The sequence below is a fragment of the Lonchura striata genome, chromosome 4, assembly GCF_046129695.1.
Source record: "Lonchura striata isolate bLonStr1 chromosome 4, bLonStr1.mat, whole genome shotgun sequence".
Classification (NCBI taxonomy): domain Eukaryota; kingdom Metazoa; phylum Chordata; class Aves; order Passeriformes; family Estrildidae; genus Lonchura; species Lonchura striata.
Window position 1 is genome coordinate 42,239,655 of NC_134606.1, and position 21,537 is coordinate 42,261,191.

At 39.7% G+C, this 21,537-nt stretch overlaps 2 protein-coding genes across 2 annotated transcripts; both read left to right on the forward strand.

Moving 5' to 3' along the window:
• The first annotated feature begins 4,405 nt into the window (after positions 1–4,405).
• FGG (fibrinogen gamma chain) lies at positions 4,406–9,672 on the forward strand. Its single transcript, XM_021530164.2, has 10 exons — positions 4,406–4,543; positions 4,638–4,682; positions 5,112–5,295; positions 5,403–5,496; positions 6,433–6,563; positions 7,202–7,335; positions 7,477–7,661; positions 8,272–8,549; positions 8,900–9,069; positions 9,439–9,672. The coding sequence occupies exons 1-10, from the start codon at positions 4,472–4,474 to the stop codon at positions 9,451–9,453; spliced, it is 1,308 nt and encodes a 435-aa protein (XP_021385839.1). The 5' UTR covers positions 4,406–4,471; the 3' UTR covers positions 9,454–9,672.
• Positions 9,673–14,089: 4,417 nt separating this feature from the next.
• Positions 14,090–20,811, forward strand: FGA (fibrinogen alpha chain). The gene is made up of 6 exons (XM_021530165.2): positions 14,090–14,208; positions 15,999–16,127; positions 17,036–17,219; positions 17,496–17,641; positions 18,558–19,602; positions 19,961–20,811. The coding sequence occupies exons 1-6, from the start codon at positions 14,158–14,160 to the stop codon at positions 20,668–20,670; spliced, it is 2,265 nt and encodes a 754-aa protein (XP_021385840.2). The 5' UTR covers positions 14,090–14,157; the 3' UTR covers positions 20,671–20,811.
• Positions 20,812–21,537: the final 726 nt, after the last annotated feature.

Sequence of the window (21,537 nt, forward strand, 5' to 3'; positions counted from 1 at the left end):
GGAATTTCAAGGTATAATGTCCTGTAATACAGGACTGAGAAAAACCTCAGCTATGACAAAACAACAGAATGAGTTATCTTCTGAAACATCTTGACTTCATTCCTTTACATCACATTCCTTTTTTCAGATATAAGATCACTCTTAATACCTTAAGATTTGAAAGAAGTTTAAATAAAATCTTTAATGCATCAAGTTACGCAAGCAGAACTAACTAATCAGAAACACTACAGGATTTTTCAAAAATAAGATAATAGCTCATTCAAAGCATCAAATATCTGGCTTCTGGATATGAGGTGTCTTGATGAATAAGTGTCTTGATTTTTGGCCCTTTAATTTTAACAAAGTTATTTAAATTTGTTTGTAGTGATAGTTTAAATCAAAATAAGAACTATGTATTAAAGCAATAGCCCTTGATTATTCTTTGCAAAAAACAAAGCATCTTTTATGTTATTAAAAGTGCTGACATGAACCATCATGAATCAATGTAACTTCCATTTTTTGATTTAAGTAAATACATCAGCCTATAAGTATTAAAGAATGCACTCTAAAGTGCATATTCCCAGTGTGGAGGCAGCAAAATACCCCATAATTTCTTTTCCAAAGGAAAGGTTCTGGCTGACATGAAGTGCCTACTATTTTTGCTGTTCTTCACTTAATTTTCAAAGAAACAACTGTTTCCAGCCAGTATTTGAGCTGAAGCACAGCAAGTGGACTGGTGTCACAAGTGTAAAGAAATTAAAGGCTCTCCCTTGCACAGCAACTGATATTTGTTGACTCATTTCACTTGAGGAAGAAATGTGCTGCACAGAATGGACTATGTAATTGGAAAAAAAAATGTTGCTATTTACTGTTCTCCCACATTTTGAAAATTGAAAGAGAAAGATAAGTTACAAAACTTTTTTTTTCATTTTCACTTCAGTGCACTTGGCTTTCTCACCCACCTTTGGCATGGCTTCGCTACTAGACAGCTTTTTAATTGTCTCTATTTCTCAGACTAATTATCACACTTATTGATTGAACTAGCAAAGGGGATTTTGCCCACTAATCTGTTTAATAATGCAAGGAGGGTGATACATATTGCTGATGGATAGCAAAGCATTGTAGGGATATTTTTTTTCATAATTTACCATTTGGTATTTTTCCATATTTATTTATTTTTAAATAGGAAAATTATCTTTTGGAGCATCTAAAAAAATATAAGTTCATGTCAAATCCACTGAGCACTTTCAGTTAAATAGTAATAAAAGCCCATTGAAAATCTTAAAATTCATCACTAAACATTTATAAAATGTTGTAGACTGATTTTTCAGGTTATATTCATAAGGCAAGTAAGTATAAGCTTAAAAAACAGATGTTTTTCCAAGGCAGCCATAAGGATATTCTGATAATCAGGAGCTAATTTACAGACACAAACATGTTTCTTCTGGTTTGTTTTTCTGAGAAAAGATTATCTGTGAATGATGGGCAGTTGTTGGCTAATGTCCCAGTGGCTGACAAAAAATTCTAATCAATACTGAATTGAAGAAAGCTCTTTCAAACAAATATTGTTCACCTTTACTCTCTCCTCAAAAATAAATTGCAGGAAAAGAGCACACTGAGTTTGAGAACTCTTCCTTCCAGCTGTGCTACCACAAATTGTTCCTCATCTGTTACCAAACCAGCAAACAGACTTACTGGAAAGAAAACACTGACCAGAAAATCAACACAGCTAAATTATGCTGGACACATCTGAGGCTACAATTAGGTCTTTAGCACACTGGTTTGGTAAGTGGGTCAGCTGTTTTGCAACCAGGACTCTCCAAGACAAAATGTTATGTAAGAGAGGAAAAATACCACACAGTCATTCCACTAAGAATATGTATTGCTTTCAACTTAATTAAAAGAGGGCTAAGATCTTTCTAAGTAATGAAAGATGGAATAAAAGAAGAAAAGAAAAAAGAAGAAAATAAAAAAAGAAAATAATAAAAAAGAAGAAAAATGATTGATTATTCATGGCCATGTAATCAGTAAAGCAAACAAAAATTTCCTGAGGTTTAAATATTTACATCTTCTGTTGAGAAGTACCACAGTTGTAACCACAAATACAGCTAAGCAACACTTATAATTGCAATGTGCAAATATTTGGTAATCATTGAAGCAATGTTGAAAATTTACTCCTTCATCAATGTAAATATATACAGTGATAATTTTGTGTAACAAAATCTGACTGAAAATTCAGTTTTCCTATTCCTAACCCATTTCTAGTGATAATGATCCTTTTACTTCTCCCACCAATTAGACATTTATCTTGAACATCGAAACTCTATTTTTATATTGTTATTATGTCATTATAGCCATTCTCACACTTTAATTATAAAATCTTCGGGGTTTTAACCCAAGATTAACTAGGCTTTTACTGCCACAGTTCACTGTTATCTTCTCTGATGCGTGAAATTCTTGCCTAGGTCAAGATTTTTTTTTTGTTTTCTGCTACCAAATAGTCTTCTGACAGAGTTTCAAGCCTATATGTACTACTTCTAGTGACAAAAGGGAAAGGTGCATTTTTTATTCTGTCAGAGGATGAGGGATACCTGAATTGTGCTACGTGGTTCACCTATTGCATCACGAACAGAACGTGCCCATCTGTACTGTGCAGTTTACATCTGTGTTAAAGCTGTTACTTAACAAAGTTTGTACCCGCAACCTACTCATGCTATCTTGTCATATCTAAGGGAATCCTGCTGGTGCACAGCCTCTGGAATGGTGTCTCTAGGACCCTGTGGACCTTTGTGCCATGACCTGCAAAGATGAAGCAAAGCAAGCTCGGTGTTTGAGCAGCAGTGACAAGGAGGTTCAGTGGTGGTTTCCTCAGTCCATGTTAAAGCACCAATGAAGCAACAGTAAAAAACACGACAGCAGATAGACTTCTACCCAGTCCTATATACTTTATTTTCACACTTTAGGAAACAGAAGTAACTCTGTAAAAGGTGGAACCATGTCCTATTTCTATCAATAAGATTACTATTTTTATCAACAAGAGCACATTCTGCACATGGCTCTTGAAGGTAATTAATACCAGATTTGGAAAAACAAACCTGTATCATCAGTCATCCTTTGGAAAAGACTTTCAGCAGCCTGGCCAAACTAACTTGCTGGTCATCAGTTACTGGAAAGCTGACTCTCCCAGGCACCGTGCTTCAGCCTCATGTAAGTGTCACATCAGCCTGATTTTTAGCATCTTAAACGCTCACATTTCCTTCTGGCAATATGTGAGTGGATCTCTGAACATGATGGGAACCTTCTGTTTGATCCAATTTCACCAGATTAAAAGAGGATATACAGGTCAAGAACTCTCCATGTTTCAGGGCATAATTATATCTAATTTTCTAATAATCTGGTTCCTATAGAATGCTTTTTTCCCCATTTTTAAAATACCTATTACGCCAAATTGAAACATTGATCCTGCTGTTCAGAGATGAAGTCATTTGCCTGAAATCACAAAGCTGACCCCAGTAACAACAGATCTATCCATGAGCTCCATTCTCACCATTCTTCTCACCATTTGGTCAAACATGTAACAGAGTCTAAAGCCTCATTCAACACTGCCTTGTCACACATCATGCTGTACAGGCACAAAATCAAGCTTTCTCTGCAGAAGCCATAGTTCGGACACCAGGTCTAGTTCATGAGTGGAAAGGTTAATGATCCTAATACAGAAAGCATGAAAAAGGACATACTGAAGTAATTTGCTGGGACAAAACCCATGGCAGAAGACAGGGCTTGTCAGCACTCTTGTAGCAGTATTGAATAAGGCAGATACCAACAACATTAGCTCCCCAGCAAGCAAGCATTGACCAGAGCCATTGGAACGGACTCACTGTGTTGAAGGATAGGGAACATTCATACTTTCATTGCCTGTGAGAAATACCACAGACTTCTTTTCCAGATATGCCACTGCCCAATGACTTCACACCTTTCTCTGCCTTAGTTTTGTCATCCACAGAATCAGGAAAATGGTATCGAGTGTCTTGGCAAAACATGTGCAGTTCTGTGGCGGGAGAGGCCTACATAGTCCCAAAATATCATTTGTTGTTAGGCAATTGATAGTTGGTACAGATAATTCAGATTACTACTGTGGCTTTTCCCTGTGCTATTAGAGTGAAATGTCTGCCAGCCCCCGGTACAAAGCGATGTGTGAGTTTGATTATGAATGTGACTAGGTGTAGCATCTCCATGCCTTGTCTCACCTTCCTGCCTCCACCGAGACCTGGCTGCAGCAGAGATCAGGCGACTAAGCGTAAAGTGGGTTCTGAAAATGGGAGGAGCGTATGTGCAAATTCTGGGAATCCACCTCAGATCCCTTCCCCACCTCTTCCCACCACCTCCCAGTGCCCGCCCCCAGCTTCAGCCTGCTGCCTTAAACTGCTGCCGTCCTGTGCTAGGTTGAACATTCTCTGCTGACTGCACAGCTGCGCCCGGTGGGACAGACACGATGGGGCCGAGGCTGTGTGGCTGGGCTCCCCTGGGGTCTCTCCTCTCCCTGCTCTTTTCTACCAGCATGGCGGTAAGTGAAGAGACAGCGTTTAGGAAACTGTGTCTTAGCGCAGGAAGTGGTCTTGGAGAAAATCCACTAAAATGGCCCTTTTTCTTCTCTTCAGTACATTGCTACCAGAGAAAACTGCTGCATATTGGATGAGAGATTTGTAAGTGCCTGAACAATTTTCTTTTATCTATGGAATGTAACCAAAGCTTTTCTATGCTGATTATTAACTAGTGTTATCACTTGAACCTCATCATTGTTTTCAGTTCTCATTAAGTGCACTTTGCTTAAACCTGTCATTTACTGATAGCAGTATATGCTTGGTAAAAGTGTATGGGAAGCTGCACTGTGGACAAAAGCACATATCCAGCAGATGCTACAATAATGGCATGCAGTGTTTTCTTGCTGTGTGCACGTAGTATGCAAGTAAACTGTAAATTCAATTACAGCAGACAAAGTCTACTGCGAATGCCTGCCCTTTTTTATCCTTTATCATTCGTGTCAGCAGTATCTGAAAGTTCCTTTGCCCAAACATTCTGCTCTGCTTCTTTTGCCCCTGAAACATTGCCAACAATGTCTCTTTACTCCTCAGGGTAGCTTCTGCCCAACAACTTGTGGCATTGCAGATTTCCTTAGTAAATACCACCCCACTGTGGATAATGACCTGCAGGAAATGGAGAGGCTTTTGCAGCGGATTTCTAATGCCACAGTAACAGCAGACCATCTGATCCAACACATCCAAGGCCTCTATCCTTCAGAAAAGCAGACATTACCAAGTGAGCATATAAAAATAAGTACAAAACTGAAAAATTTTATGTGGTTTTCTTTTTTTATTTTTTCTTTTTCTTTTTTACAATTATTTTGTACCTTTTCTATTTTACAGATTCAGTTGATGATTTCACTCAAAAGTCCAGGAAAATAATTGAAGAAATTATCAGATATGAAAACACTATATTGTCTCATGAAACTACTATACAGTAGGTATCTTCCACTTCTTTTGTCAGTGACAATACAAATTGTTTTCTTTCTGTTCTTTTGTCAAGTGCCAAAAAGCCTCTCTCAGAAAGGTTTTTTGTGCCCTTGCGGACCATTCTGCCCACACTGCCATTGGTAACTGCCTAGCAAGACACAGAAAGATCATGAGGATCTGATACTGAATTCTCTGCTCACCTGGATAAATCACTAATTGTGCAAGAAGTGCAAGATAAGAATGCCATGAAGCCTGGCAATATTTTTATTTATGTTTCTCCTGCTGTGCCAGCTATCCTTAAATTTTTTTCATGACCTTTGGAGGTCATGAGTTTTTGCTGTAAAGCACAGTATGTGGAATATTTGTGCAATCATTCACTCTGGCCAATTTTGCTGCATATAACCATGAAAATTACCTCAGTTACCTAGCTGTAAATCATAAGTAACTATAAACTCAGTGATAGCCTTTTATAATTTGACATTGGAAATAGATTTGAAAACATCATTAATGTTTCTAAATCTTAAGGATGTTTTTTGACAGGTCTCCACTTCTATGATATTATCTCAGAGATTATGTAGGCATTCTGACACTTACAGCAGTTTATTTAAAGCACATATGTTTTACAAATGCATCCATAATTGAAGAGGAGATTATCATTTACTTCAGTAGAGCAAAGTAACACTTTCCATGGAGTTATATTAATACATTATGCTGGTTAGAGTTTTGCTGATTAGAGTCAAGTTTTGCATATGGTTAGGTTTTGCATGAGGTTAAGCATGTGCTTTCCTATTTTGCCTGTCCTTAACTCTGAATACCAGTGCTAATAGAAGCACCCCGTTTTACAGGGGTGTTAGATACATGAGGTGTGTGTCCAGGGAAATGAATGTGTATTACACATTCTCAAACAGCAGATACAACAACCCATTTTTATGTCTCTGTCCAGACAGTTGACAGACTCACATATAATGAACGGCAACAGGATCACAGAGCTGAAAGAGAAGATTGCCCAGCTTGAGTTACTCTGTCAGGAGCCGTGCAAGGACCAGGCTGAAATTCAGGAGACAACTGGAAGAGGTGTGCAGAATCTTTCCTGTATGGTGGAGGATTAATTCAGCTGTGAGTGCTGCCGCTTGGCATCACAGCAGTGATTTACTTGGAATCTTATGGGTCATAGACCTCTGCAAAGATATATCAAATTGCAAATTGTAAAACTGATCAGTACAAGTTAGATGCTCTGCAGGCAAGGATTCAGGTGGAATTTAGTTCTTGCTTGGCCTTTTTGGCCAAAATACGATTATCCCAAGATGTGTGCTAAACATGATGGACATGACTAGAGTTTGCATGTGCCTGGGACAAAAAGAATATAACTCATTATCACATTTCTACTAAGCCATGTGGAAAAAAAAATTAATCATTCCATTAGATACAGAAGTATCTTTCTTTGTTGCTGTGGAAATCAATGCAATTACTGTTTTACACTGCTTAAACTCTATGTGAGACTAAATTCATCTTCACCTTACACAAGTCCTGTGACCCTTGCTAGTAGTTTTTATGGCAATGACACTGAAACATGGGGGCTAAATAGCTAACTTTGCAGCAATGGTATTTCGACAAATTGCATTTCTTGCACAAAAAAAGTTACAGTATAAAATAAATGCAAGGATAGAATTGTAGCTAGATTGAAAATGATCTTTGGAATATCTTTACTTCAGATTGTCAAGACATTGCAAATAAGGGTGCAAGGAAAAGTGGTCTGTACTTTATCAAGCCTCAAAGAGCCAAGCAGTCATTCCTAGTCTACTGCGAGATTGACTCATATGGCAATGGCTGGACAGTACTACAAAGGGTATGCCACTTATGTATTATTGCTATAAACAAACCTTTTGCATCAGCACTGTTTTTATTTACCTACAATACACTGTTTTTATTTACCTTTTTGACTGACATTTTTATTTTTGTTTTTGGTGTTCTTGGATTTTTTCCCCAGAGACTGGATGGGAGCGAAGACTTCAGTAAAAATTGGGTTCAGTACAAGGAAGGATTTGGACATCTGTCTCCAGATGACACCACTGAGTTCTGGCTGGGCAATGAAAAGATGCATTTAATAACTACACAGTCCACTCTGCCATACACCTTACGAATAGAGCTGGAGGACTGGAGTGGCAAAAAAAGGTATTTGCTTATGATGCTTCTGAAAATGACAGCTTAAAACCCACTGCTCCCACTGCTGCATTAGTTCATACTGATAAAAGGTCTCACCTAAAAAATAATGAACTCTTAGACCAGCTAATGTGTGCATGGAACTGCTTTGGCTTCTGAACTTACAGCTGTGACAGCAGTCACTGTGTGTGACTTGTTGCCAGGCACGTGTGCCTGTCCAAAGGCCACATGTTGTCAGCATTCATTCATTAGGCAGAAGGAATCTGTTTCTTTCCTTCAAGTTTCTTTGTCTTACATATCTTATGGACTACATGATAATTTTAGGTCTGGTTCTATTATTTTCTTTTCTATTTCTATTTCTATTATATATATGTATGTGTGTGTGTTGATAATGTGGATATTTCACACATCACTAAAGACTAGTCAGAAAATATTTCTGGTACTGGAGCACAAAAGTTGATTACACCTGTGTCACTGAGCTGAGGCCCACAGTCGCATAAAAACAGTTTTGAAGTGCTAGGATGCAATAAATGCCTTTTCTGCAGTTTTAACACTGATGCATTTCTCATTTGTGCATGAGCTGTGCAGCATGCTCATATTCAGCACTGCTCTCTGTTCACAGCACTGCTGACTACGCTGTATTCCGAGTGGGAAGTGAAGAGGACAAGTATCGACTGACTTACGCCTACTTCATCGGGGGTGACGCCGGGGATGCCTTTGATGGATATAATTTTGGGGATGACCCAAGTGATAAATCCTACACCTACCACAATGGCATGAGGTTCAGCACCCATGATAATGACAATGACAACTACGAAGGCAACTGTGCTGAGCAAGATGGATCTGGGTGGTGGATGAATAGATGCCATGCTGGCCACCTCAATGGCAAATATTATATAGGTAAGGTGTCTTCTAAGTGCTTGTAGTCCAGGACACCACATTTCAGTGACAAAGGAAAATGAGTCACATTTATAGACTACAGTTTGCCTTCTAGATTTCCCAAAGCTGGCATAGCGCATTCTTTGCAATAATTGCTAACACCAGTAGTTGGAATTTATGACTGCTCTCCATTCCAAAGTGGGATAATCAGTCCTATTTTTGAGAGAAACAAAGCAGGGGGAGAAAGGTGATGAACAGGGTCTGTTAGGACACCCAGGGATGCCATGGAGGTGTCAGGACCAGAAAATGTATGGGCACAGTAACTATTTTAGAAAGCATCCAACTGTTTTGCTCCAACTGGTGTTTCTTAGGTGGTGTGTACACATCAGAAGATGCTGGTCCATCTGGATTTGACAATGGCATTATCTGGGCAACCTGGCGTGACCGGTGGTACTCCATGAAGAAATCTGCAATGAAAATCATCCCATTCAACAGACTGTCAGTAGATGGACAGCAGCACAACTTAGACAATATCAAACAGGTTCGACCACAGGGCCAAGGAGATATTTAAAATGAACACAGAACATTGTAATAATTTTAAACACTGTGTATGGGCAGCTGAAGTTAAACCCACTGCATCTTAGAGAAGTTGGCTTTGTTTACCATTTTGTCACAGAAGTATTAGTACTTTAATTTTAGTGCACCTTCTACATTACTATATCTTTTAATGGATAGGTAAATGGATAGTCTCATGATCAGGAATAATCCCTTGCCTTTGTATATTTTAAATGCTTCATTTTTAATTCCCAACTAATACAACTATGTATGAACACTATCAATGTGTCATCATAGCCTTATATACTTCTTTCATTAGAAGAACATTAAAATACTCTTTTTTTTTCTGTTTTAGGTTGGAGACGTATAAAGGATGGTTTGAAAAAGACCAGTTGGAACAAGAAAAGCAAATCTTTTTCTTAGACACTGAACTTAGCAAACATTACACGGTTCAGTTTTGACTATAAAGCAACATTGACTGTAAGGCCCAAAACTCTTCCCTGAGCAGTGCATACCTCTGTAGATGGTTGGTTTTTTTGGTTTTTTTTCTGTACACATTCTCAATAAATTTTTGATTATTACAAAAAAAGTCTGAGTTTGTTATCTGTGGTCTATAGCCGGCCAAAAAAAAAAAACGAAACCTTTGATAGTTGGATCAAACCTACTTGACTCAGTCATTCATGAATTTCACACCATCAGTTCCTGCTCTTTGTTTAGAGGCATGTGTTCAACCTATTTCTTCATAAATGTGACTAGTATCCATATGTTTTCAAGTCTTCTAATAAAGTTGTTTGGTGACAAAGATCAAAATACATAGCAACTTGAAATAGCCTATTTTACTGCTGAAGACTATTTTACTTAGCTTACTACAAAGTAATGAATACGTTTTCAGTTGGGATGTGCTAAGTAGTATTAGTGATCAAGAACGGGTATTTTACTCCAGACCATACATATTAAGTTTCTCAAATTTTACAAGGAATAAGTTTCATTTGCTATATGACACATAATCGTACAGTGTACAGCTATTATTCCCAACTACTCTTCTTTTTTTTCACAAATATTTAAAAATTACTTCAACATATTCAGTGCCATTCAACCAAAAAATGTTAAAATTTGCATCAGAAATTGATTGCACATTACTTTCTTTCTCTGGATCTGATAATAATTCCCCATGTGATTCACATAAGCAAATCTGCATCACAGATCATGGCCAGCAAAGTTTGCAATGTTGTCTGAATGTACCTCCTCAAAATCTGATGAGTGCATTTGAGGGGTGTGCTAGCAAACCAAATTAGGTTGGTGGATAAACTGCTCAACAGATGATATATCCAGAGCCAGAAACCATCACTACCTCAAGCTGATGCATTAAGAAGTGAAATAGGAAGTGTGTCCCAGTCTTTATTTTTAGCTGCCTATGAAAGACCAGAGGTTTGCCTGGTATTCTCTAAACAGCAAATTCAAGTGCTTTATTTTAGAGACAGGAGGACATTGCAGTGATAGAAGAGACCTCACAGTCAGTTAGTACTGCCTCAACAGTTTTCCAGTTTTGATGCCCAGATGTCTGGTGAGGCTGGTGCTGAGCATCTTCCTTGGATCTGATAATAAGCTGCCAAGTCCCTTTCATTTTTATTAAGATTTTGATATAGTTGAATTTTTACTCTTGGGCCAAAATCTAAGAGGAAGACAAGATTTCTCAGGAGAGAAGAAGGCATCATTAGCTAGGGTCAGATGAGGTTAACAATGGATTGAGAGATGACCCCTCCACACCACTGAACTGATATATTTGCACAACTCTGTTCACCCATGCAACCAGCCATGATGCACAGCTCACTGCCAGCCTTGACACTCAATTCTTCTCCAAGCAAAGTAGCTTTCCTGAACATTTTGTGCTGTAAGGCCTCTCCTGTGCCTCCATGGAGCTGAAGCAGTATGTGTAGAGAGGCTGGAGGGAAGGATGAAAGGGAAGGGTTGGCAAGCCCAGTCTACTCCTTCTGCAAACAGCCACTTGAGTAGCATTGGTTGAGTCCCTTCCACTTTCTCTTTCCAATTTATGCCACCTATGACATGACTTTAAGTTGATGTTATTTATATATTTGCAACATGGATTTAAAAAATTATTCCTTTTACTTCTGTCACTTTGATATCTGCATTTATACTCTGCTAGATCAGAATTGTTATTGACATTCCTGGTTTAGATTTTGGCTGCAATTTGATGGCAATCTGCTGTAATTACACACATTTCATGGATATGAACTGGCATTTTATGGATTGCTCATAATAACTAAGATTGGTTTATTCTTCCAGTTGGTTTGCTGATGGGTGTCTTTAAGTTTTCACAAATAATTTTAATTTCTGGAGAGGAGCATTTGCTCCAGTGGTCAGAAGGGTCAGAGTCAGTGAATGCAAGAAGCCTGATCTTCCAAAGAAATCCTATGCCAGAGTTAATCAGGGAGTCTGCAGGATCCCAATCCACTGTTGTGTTCTCTGGGCCCTGAAAGAAATCTGTCAATCTGTGCTTCTGGAAAGCTCTGTGCTATGGTATGCAATACCCTATCTATCAGAAAGAAGACAGAAAAGACATGTTTCTTCTAATAGAATAATACTCTCAGTATTATTTTTTGCAAGCAAGTACATTGCAATTGAACTTACTGCCCCAATTTTGTATACTGAGAGCTGAGCATATTTCTCTTTTCTAAATAATTTTTTATCATACGTGACCCTCAGACTGTAGCCTATAGTAAAAGTTATCTGTATTTAGAAAAGTCTGTACCTCTCACTTTATAAAAAGTTTATTAAAGGATTTGGTGGACTTTGTTTCACACCTTGAGCTTGCAGTGACTCTTCCAAAGACCACTGTAGCACAAAACAGAGGAATCTCACTCCAAGGGCAAGGGGGAAAAAAAGTGAATGAGGAAGAGGTAGAGGAAGAAAGAATCAAATAAAGTGGATGTAGAATTTCTGGGATGTTGCATTGGGAAAATGTGGGACAAAGTGCTGGGACGGACAAGTAATGACTTCAAAAGGGTTAGGTAGTCTGAGGAGCATATGAAGAGAAAGTGAAGATGAGAGCTGAGTCTGAAGGAGAATGAAGTCTAAGACAAAGCACCAATAGACAGGTCATGAATGGGCAGGCAGGAGGAGCAGAAGGCACCACGTGGAAGCTGGTGGTAAGGCAGGAGACACAGAGAGTGCTGGGCAAACAAGGTGAGGCACACAAACCACCTCTAAATCCCAGACTCCCCAACTGTTACTGTGGCATTTAGCCAAGAGCAGGGCAGATTTAGTAGTGAACTGCCCTTCTGTCCTTTGATCCTGAATTAAAGTTAAATCCAAAGTTTATCTAGCTCTTGGCCTCCAGCCTTTCAAACAAACACTGGCAGAAGTGACTGAATGATTGCAGCATGAAAGCAGAGGTACAGGCTGAAGGTCAGTCACACAGACTCAGCCCCTGACTGTAAAGCCTGAGAAGCTCTTCCTTCACCCCAGCTTCCCGCAGCAGTTGCCTTTGCACCAAGCAGGAAACCCCTCTTAGCTTACCTAATGTTTATGATCAGATGTCAACTTCTTTCCAGTCCCTCTAGCCTTGGTGGCCAAGTTTTACTTGCACCAGCGTTAAGCTGACTGTGTTTGAGTGTCACCAGAGTGCTGTGCCATCCCTCAGGTCAGAAGTCTGGAACATGCTCTTTGACATGTCCCCTGTTACCCTGGTGACTGGTGCCTGGAACACTATCTAGCAAATTGTTACATCCTATGTTAGCATGGTTGAAAAGGCATAAATTCTTCTGGTTTATGTGCTCTTACTACTATTGTTTTTTAAGGCCTATTAAATTACAAATATAATATTATTATTTATGATCACAAAATCAAGCATCAACAAACTGGGAAAAGTTAGAACCCAAATGACATACACATCTGCAATGTGGATGCTTTAGCTGTTGCATAGACTGTAACACAGATAGCAGGACCGGATGGGGCACAGTGGTCCCTTACTTTTAGCTGATACCCTGCAGAATTTGGTGCTATTCCTGCCCTGATCACCCAGTTCCTGTGGGACCAGAGGCAAGATGCTCATGTGTCTCAGAGCTGGCTGCCAGCTCTTCCCTCTGAGCCATGGTGCTGGCACAGAGAGGCAGCTGCCAGCAATGGGATCTGCACATTGGGTGTGCTCTGAAGACTTCAGATTATCAAAATGGATCCCAAAATTAATAGCTACTTTTTGACTTAACCTTCTCACCTGGTTTCTACAACTGTGAAAAGGAGAAAGTTATGGCCAGGGAATGAATGTAATGCACCATAGGAAAATCCTTCAAGCTTTAAGCAGTCTTCAGAGCATCATCTTACAATGAAAAAGAGTGTACAGCTCTGGGCAGATGTTTGCCTGTGAAGCACCATCCCCATGCTCAGTGTGAGGCAAAAGGGGTTCAGTGGAAGAAATGTCATATGTGATCCTGTGGTAAAGCACAGTCCATGACTGTATGTCCAAGGAGAACCCACAAAGGTTGCACCTGCAATTTTTGTGCTCCTGAGCATGGAGATCACAAGCTTGTGATTTTTCACTAGACTTTTGTGTCTATTGTAGAGTCAAAAATTGAATTTTTTTCCATTTGAGACAGAGATTCTCCATGGACCTCAGTATATTATGTTCAACACCAACATGCAGGCAAAGCAATGACTTCCTTTTTCAAATATCAGCTCTTTGTTTATGCAGTTAAATGCCCATCACACTGAGTATGTGTTTTCCAGCAGGTAAGCACTGCTGGATCCCACTAGTGCTGACATACATCTTGGTTGACTGTCAAATTACAAGAAATAGTTTTAGACAGACTTTTTTTTCCTGGAATTCTTGGTGTTGCCCGCATGTCAGCATTGAACAAACTTATCTGGAGCAAATAACACCAGAAACTTGTGCAAGAGGCCTTAAGTAATCACCAAAGGGGGAGGGGGGCATGTTTGTTTTTTCTACAAACAGAAGGGAACATAATGATTAATCTCAGCTTTTCATTCAGGTTTAAATTGCACCAAAAGAGTGGCAAAGAGCATCCTTTCAGTCAGAGTTCTTGCTCTTCTCCTGAAGATGGTACCTGTGAGGATCCTCTGTGCTCTCCTGTGCCTCAGCATAGCCTGGGTATGAATTTGCTTACTTGATTCTTTTTGTGTCTTTCTATTTTGAATAGTAAGCATTTATTTAATGTTCATTCATGAGATAGATAAATTTTGTCTATCACCTAGCTTGTAAAATTCAGTGCACACACATATGCAGCAGCTTACTGTAACCACTTCATTGATGAAGTTTCATCAGTACTTTTGGAGTATCCGGCCCTCTGTAGTTTTGCTTAACTTGGTTTTGCTGAATCTGCTAGGCTTCAGGAGCAGCAAAGCAAATCCCTTAACATGAATTCAAACATTCATTGGCGATGCTCTAAGTCTTAAACATAACTAGCTGGATGCTAGTGGCTCCAGCCATTCAGAAATTTTCATGTTTATTGGGATGAATTGTGCTTTCCTTTGGACATTATTTCAGCAGGATCTTCTACCTACAAATGACACACAATACCTTTATTATGAAAGACACATTTAAAAACAAGGATTCTTATACCAGCAACATCAGCTTAAACTACAACTAAGTAAGAATCAAATTATTGATAAGGAAGGAGATAAAATTGATTTTCACCTGTGCTAATATAACTTTTATTTTTTTCCCATTGAGGACTCAGTCCATAATCTTATGTTATATTCTTTACAATTTAGTTTGTGACTTTTTTAAAAAAAGAAAATGCTTGTTTTAACAAATGACAGAAATTATAGGAAGAAGTTGGGACAAAACAGAAGCAGTCATATGCCTAAAGGACATTTTTAGATATATGTGCTACTTTTAGGAGGCACTTGGGCCATTAATCAAATAATGAATGAATCAAACTACTGAATTTGAATCTGCTGATTTTAATTAAAACATTCCAGTTCCTCAGAGTAGTTCTGACCCTGGAGATTAGAATTAAGATCACTTTCTCAGCTTCAGAATTAATCACCAATCATAATAAGAAGTAGTCATTAATATTTTCAAGCATTCATTATAATGTTTAAAAAGCACAAAAGGTGCACAGAGGATTCCAGTCAGACCTAATTATATCTTAAACACAGCTTTCTTTAATGAAAAACAAAAATGGAAAAAAAAGTTATGGCTTTTACTAAGTGATAAGGAATCTTTATTGTGTTTCGGCCTGGAATTAGCTTGTATATCACTTTTTCTTCTCAGATTTGAAAACAACCTCAGCGTATTTATTTTTCTTCTTTCCACTAACACAGTGAAATAAATTCATCACTGAAATTGTTTTTTAAATTGTGTTAGTAGCTTTCTTGCACTTTTCGTCAGACAAAACCATGCTACAAGCTTCCAGTTAGCAATTGTGATTAAAATCAGAAACACTAGTGGAAAAACTCATATATCTGTAAGCTACCTTTGTGTAGACTGAACTTGGTAAAGTGACAATAAGAATTTTGCAGTATTGCAGCTAATGGGAATAGTATTTTTTAAGTATTTATTTTAATTTTCCAGTTTCAGGCTAATTTCAAGTTAATTTTATATTTCCACACAGAACAAACTGTTTCTGTGGAATGATATTATCATAAATATATCCTGAGCATCACTAGCTCACTACATAAAAGCATTAATTTTAAGAGATCATATCTTACAAGATGTCATAACTTACAAGAGATCATAACTTACAACTTATTAATATCATATCTTACAAGAAATGTTGGAATGAAATCCTTGCAGTGTCGGGTGTGATGCTTACTGGGTGGCTGTGATTGCCACCCACCAGCCGAGCGTGTGAGGACATCAGCATTGTGTTTCTGCTCCCTCAACAGCTGTTCACTGAGCCCTGGTTTTACTTCTTCCCTTTTTCCTCCTGGCAGGCACAAGATGGAGAGAGCACCTTTGAGCAGATAGGTGCAGGAATCCGTGGTCCCAGGATTGTGGAGCACAAGTCCCCGTCCAGCTGCCAGTCTGAGAAGAGCTGGCCCATCTGCGCGGATGACGACTGGGTGAGCGACTGACACTGGGGGGAAAGGGAGACTCATCCCTGGGGCACCCACGGGCCTCAGCTGGATCAGCAGCTGGATCAGCAGCTGGATCAGCAGCTGGATCAACAGCTGGATCAGCTGGATCACTACATCAGGTGCTACAGGCCAGCATGGGGTTAGGGCTGACGTAACACTTCAGGTCGGGGAAGCCTGCACACATCTCCCGTGGGAAACAAAGGAAGGGCAAAATGAAAACAAAAGAAACAGGGAGAAGTTGGCAGTGGTGCAGAATGAGAAGAGAAAGTAAGTCTGGGAAAAAAAGGATTAAATAAACAAAGGCTTACCCTAGAAAAACATAAGAATTGTTTCTTTTCAGAATTTTGGTATTCCCACTTTTGGAGTTCATAAAAGAAAGGCACCAGAAAGAGAATGGTGACAAAAAGAAAAGAAGTAGCTAGAAATCACATACACTCACTAGTTAATTTTTAGGAAGTCAGATTGCAAGATGCCCAGTAAATGTTTCAGAATAATTTCTTAGATGTCTTTGCATATAAACTACTAATTTCTCTCTTTCTTGCCTCTTGCATCTCAGTCCTTTTCTATGCTCCATTTATTTGATGACTTCTTAGCAAAGAGCTTAAGTCTGTCAGAACATTAAGCTTTTCTGAGGAAAACTTGGCATAAAAACTTGACTCTAACATCCTCCCTCAAACTGGATGACAGACTTTTTACAGCAGATCTTTAGGAAATATACATATATACAGAAAAATCTCACCCATGAGGAACAGAGGAGAGGGGAATCTATAGGTTTACTTGTTCCACACCCCATGGTTATGTCAGGTTTCTGATTATGTGCTTCACAGATTCCATTATACATGATGTTTATTCTTGAGGATTTTAGCACAATTATTCCCATCTTTCAATTCTAGGGTACCAAATGTCCATCAGGATGCAGAATGCAAGGACTGATTGATGAAAAGGACCAGGAGTTTAGTCACAGAATAGACAAAATCAAGAAACTGCTTTCAGATAATCAAAACAACTATAAGAAGTCCAATCAGATAATTGTGGAAACTGTAAATGCACTAAAACCAAACCTGGACAGTGCTCAGGGTGAGTATCTTGTGCTCAGTTTTACTATCCAGTACTGAATTACTATTTTTTTGTAAATAAGCCATACGTAGTGAAAGTAGGGGCTGCACTGGATATTATTATCAGAACAATCATATTAATAGACTCTTAACTAGTTATCAAAGCTTAATTTAATCTGCTCAGTACTATGAGAAATATGTTCTCAATGATGTGTTTAATTACATATTTTCAAATATGATACATATTTAGCAAAGAAAAGCACATGGGCATAGCTGACTGTGAGATATTTTTTTTCAGAGCTTGATGAGACTTATGGTCGCCTGTCAGGAGAACTGAGACGGAGAATTATGACATTAAAGCAGCGAGTTGTCACTCAAGTGAACAGAATTAAAGCTCTGCAGAGCAGCATCCAGGAACAAGTGGTGGAGATGAAGCGCTTAGAGGTAGGTGTCTGCTATGCACTTCCTATTCTTTCCAGGGCTTCGCTACAGAAAGGGGATTGGTCCATTATGGTGAGCAGTGCTCCAGCTGGGAGAAAACATGTTACAACTCTCACAAGACCTGACTTGCTGAGACAAATCCCCAAATTGCTTTCTATCCATCCTGGTTTTCTCTGTAGGACCCAGCGTGAGTTCCGTGAGTTCCTAGTCCCGTCTCTCTTAGGCCACAAGGATGCTCCATCTGCTGATAATTGTTTCTATATGAAGCACTTTTCCTGGAAGGAGTTGCTGAGTAGTTAGAAAAGGGATGGGCTCTGTCCATCCCCAGTGCTGCCACTGCTGCCCACAGCTAGGGCTGGCATTAGAACCTGCGTTCCCAGGCTGCAGCCAGTTCTTCTGATGGAAAGGAAAAGTCATGGCACAAACAGTGGTTTTGCTCAAAGGCTCATTTTGCTTCCTAGAACAGAAATCTACCATTTGGATCATTTGAGAAAGCAATGGTAACCCCAAGATGTCAGACCTCAGCAGGGCCATGAGAGAGTCTTCCCCTCTCTTTGGAGGACCCATTTCTGCCCCAGTCCCCATGGACGCCCCAGTCCCTATGGACCATGTCCAACTCTGCAGCACTCCTTCAAAAACCATGAAGACACCTCTAAACTCCAAAAATAAAGGTAGCAGAGATTGGGAACCTTCTACAATGTTCTTTTCCATGGAACTCACATGCATGGTGCTATTGCACATGTTGTATTTACAATGGAAATAAGGTTATGATGACATCAAAATGGTACTTTGGAAAAGCTCAGCTGTAGGTGGGAGGTACTAGGGCAGCTCTCATCTTTCCCCTGTTCAGTAGAAGATATCCTTGCTTGAGAAAGTTGGGAAAGCTCCCTAACCAAATTACTTCTTTTTGGTTGTGTAGGTGGACATTGATATTAAGATACGAGCTTGCAAAGGAACCTGTGCTAGAAGTTTTGATTACAAGGTGGACAAAGAAAGCTATGACAACATCCAGAAGCAGCTTGCCCAAGCCAACTCCATCAACTTGCACCCAGAGCTTCAAACAACCACCTTGAGCACACTGAAAATGAGGCCACTTAAGGACTCTAATGTTCCTGATCATTTTAAGCATAAGCCTCTGCCAGAAATGCAAGCTCTGAACATAATTAATGACATCAAGCAGATGGAAGTGGTATTAGAAAGACCAGAAACAGACACAAAACCTTCCCGAGGTGACAGCTCATATCACACAGCAGAAGCAAGGGGGGATGAATCTTCATACCCCAGCAAATTAGTTATTCCTCCTCATGGGAGAGAAACCTTTAGTCTGGAAGACAAAACCTCCTCTGCTGTTCGTAGATGCACTAAAACTACCACCAGAAAAATTGTCTCTGGGCCTGATGGCCCTAGAGAAGAAGTAGTTGAGAAAACAGTCTCTTCGGATGGCTCAGATTGTGCCTATTTACCTGGAAATGTTGGAGGGGAAGGGACCACCTACCGTTTTAGTGGTGCAGATGGATTGCACAAGCTAGAGACTGTATTCCCTGAGCTAGAGTCATTTTTTGCCCCTGACTCTCCATCCACGCCTACTAAGCACGTTAGTGGATCTAGCAGCTTCACAACCAGCAGACGCACAGGCAGTAGCCACATAGGTACAGGAGTATCTGGTCACTCAGGGGCTTATGGGGGAAAAGACAAATTTGGAGACTTAGGAGAGGAGGAGGAAGATGACTTTGGAAGACTTCAGCCATCTGGATTCCCATCTGGCAGTGCAAGTCACACCAAGACTGTAGCGGCCAAGAACAAGGGAGGCTCTACTTTTGAAACCAAATCAGTAAAGATCCGTGAAATAAATGAGCAGCTAGGTGGGTTGGAACATGATCAGAGTGCAGAGGATACCCCAGACTTTCAGGCACGCAGCTTCAGATCATCAGGAGGGAAGCGAAGGACACCCAGCACTGGGAAAGGTAGTTATTGAGGTAATGGAGCCAAACTCCAGCCATAACCAAACTGACACATTGATTTTAGATGCTGTAGTACAACAGTGTGATGATTAAATGCAAGCACTGTGTCTGTTACCACCTCAGAAAAAAAAAAGGAAAATATTTCATTAATACTCGGGTATTACATAGACAATTCACAATTTAAGAAATATGTAAAGTTTTCTTTCCTGAATTCTTTTTAATGTTGCCTGTCACTATACCTAGCATATTCAAAGATGTGTTTAACAATTTTCATCTGAGCTATTGGTATTTGGATTCCTCTGAACCTTTTATTAAATTTTGCTGATATCTTCTGTCAAACCAGATCAACTTTTTTTTTTAGACTGTGATGATATCCGCCAGAAACACACTTCTGGTGCCAAAAGTGGCATTTTCAAAATCAAGCCAGCGGGATCCAATAAGGTTTTGTCAGTTTATTGCGACCAAGAGACCACTTTGGGAGGATGGCTATTGATCCAACAGAGAATGGATGGATCAGTGAATTTTAACCGGACCTGGCAAGACTACAAGAAAGGTTTCGGCAGCGTGGATGGCAGGGGGCAAGGAGAGTTTTGGCTGGGCAATGAACACCTACACTTGCTGACTCAGAATGAGTCTGTCCTTCGGGTAGAGTTAGAGGACTGGGATGGGAACGCTGCGTTTGCAGAGTATCTTGTACGGGTAGGGTCTGAAGCTGAAGGGTACACCCTTGCCGTGTCTTCCTACGAGGGCACCGCCGGGGATGCCCTGGTCGCTGGCTGGCTGGAAGAGGGCACCGAGTACACGTCCCATGCCCAGATGAAGTTCAGCACCTTTGACCGGGACCAGGACCACTGGGAGGAGAACTGTGCTGAGATGTATGGGGGGGGCTGGTGGTACAACAGCTGCCAGGCTGCCAACCTCAATGGCATTTACTACCTGGGGGGCCACTACGACCCCAGGTACAATGTCCCCTATGAGATTGAAAATGGCGTAGTCTGGCTGCCATTTAAAGCCTCTGACTATTCCCTAAAAACTGTTAGAATGAAAATCAGGCCCATAGAAACCCTGTAGAAAGGCCTTTAATGTGCGTTATGACTACAAGTTGAAAAGATTTTTTTATATATGTATGTATGATGAACCTTTACCCTGTGAATATGAAGGCAACTTAGCACATTTGGAGATTAAAAAATAAACAATTATTAATTATCAAAAGGACTTTTTTGACCTTATTTTTTACTGACAATGAAATATTGATTTAAAAACCCTTTTGATATAAACTTTGCCTATGTCTTTGGCAGCTCACACATTGACTTGAGATAAAATTTTTTGTTTGAGTTATTTACTTTGTTTGGGGGATGTTAAATAAGTAAAAATATTTAGAAGCATGTTCACAATGAAATCCTGCCTCTACTAACATGGCCTGTGAAAGTCTAAGGAAGCTCAACATTCACAATCTCATTTCCATTTCAAGGGGAGCACAACAGCAGTGGGAGTCACCTCTCCAAAAGAACCAAGGGTGGTGTGGGTTCTCACTTTTGCCACACACCTAACATGGAGTACACTTTGATAAGGAATGCATGCATATGAGGACCGACTTTTAAGACTCTCCTAAGTTTTGATTTTAAAAATATGGACATAGACCTTCCATCCCATTGATGAATCCTAGAGATCTTACCATGCATACTTGTAGCTTCAAAATAAGACAATTCCATGATAACTCATCAAAATGCAACTCCCAAAGCAGGCTATTATGTTCTAGCAACCACTAAAAGGATATGATTCTAACCAGAAAAAGCGAGATAAGGAACTATCTGAATGTTTCTCAGCACATATGCCAAACAATTCTTCTAAGGGTAAGGGCTTTAAATCAGCTTGCTGACAGTATGTGGTAAGGATCTTCTAGAAAAAAGCTGGCTGCATGGAGTATCAGTGATACTG

Bases quoted from the DNA above. Each gene is read 5' to 3' on its own strand.
- FGG (XM_021530164.2), top strand. From the start codon at position 4,472: ATGGGGCCGAGGCTGTGTGGCTGGGCTCCCCTGGGGTCTCTCCTCTCC. The intron at 6,564-7,201 runs GTGTGCAGAATC...TCTTTACTTCAG, and splicing joins TCAGGAGACAACTGGAAGAG to ATTGTCAAGACATTGCAAAT. The intron at 8,550-8,899 runs GTAAGGTGTCTT...GGTGTTTCTTAG, and splicing joins CAATGGCAAATATTATATAG to GTGGTGTGTACACATCAGAA.
- FGA (XM_021530165.2), top strand. From the start codon at position 14,158: ATGGTACCTGTGAGGATCCTCTGTGCTCTCCTGTGCCTCAGCATAGCC. The intron at 14,209-15,998 runs GTATGAATTTGC...TCCTCCTGGCAG, and splicing joins TGTGCCTCAGCATAGCCTGG to GCACAAGATGGAGAGAGCAC. The intron at 17,220-17,495 runs GTGAGTATCTTG...ATTTTTTTTCAG, and splicing joins AAACCTGGACAGTGCTCAGG to AGCTTGATGAGACTTATGGT.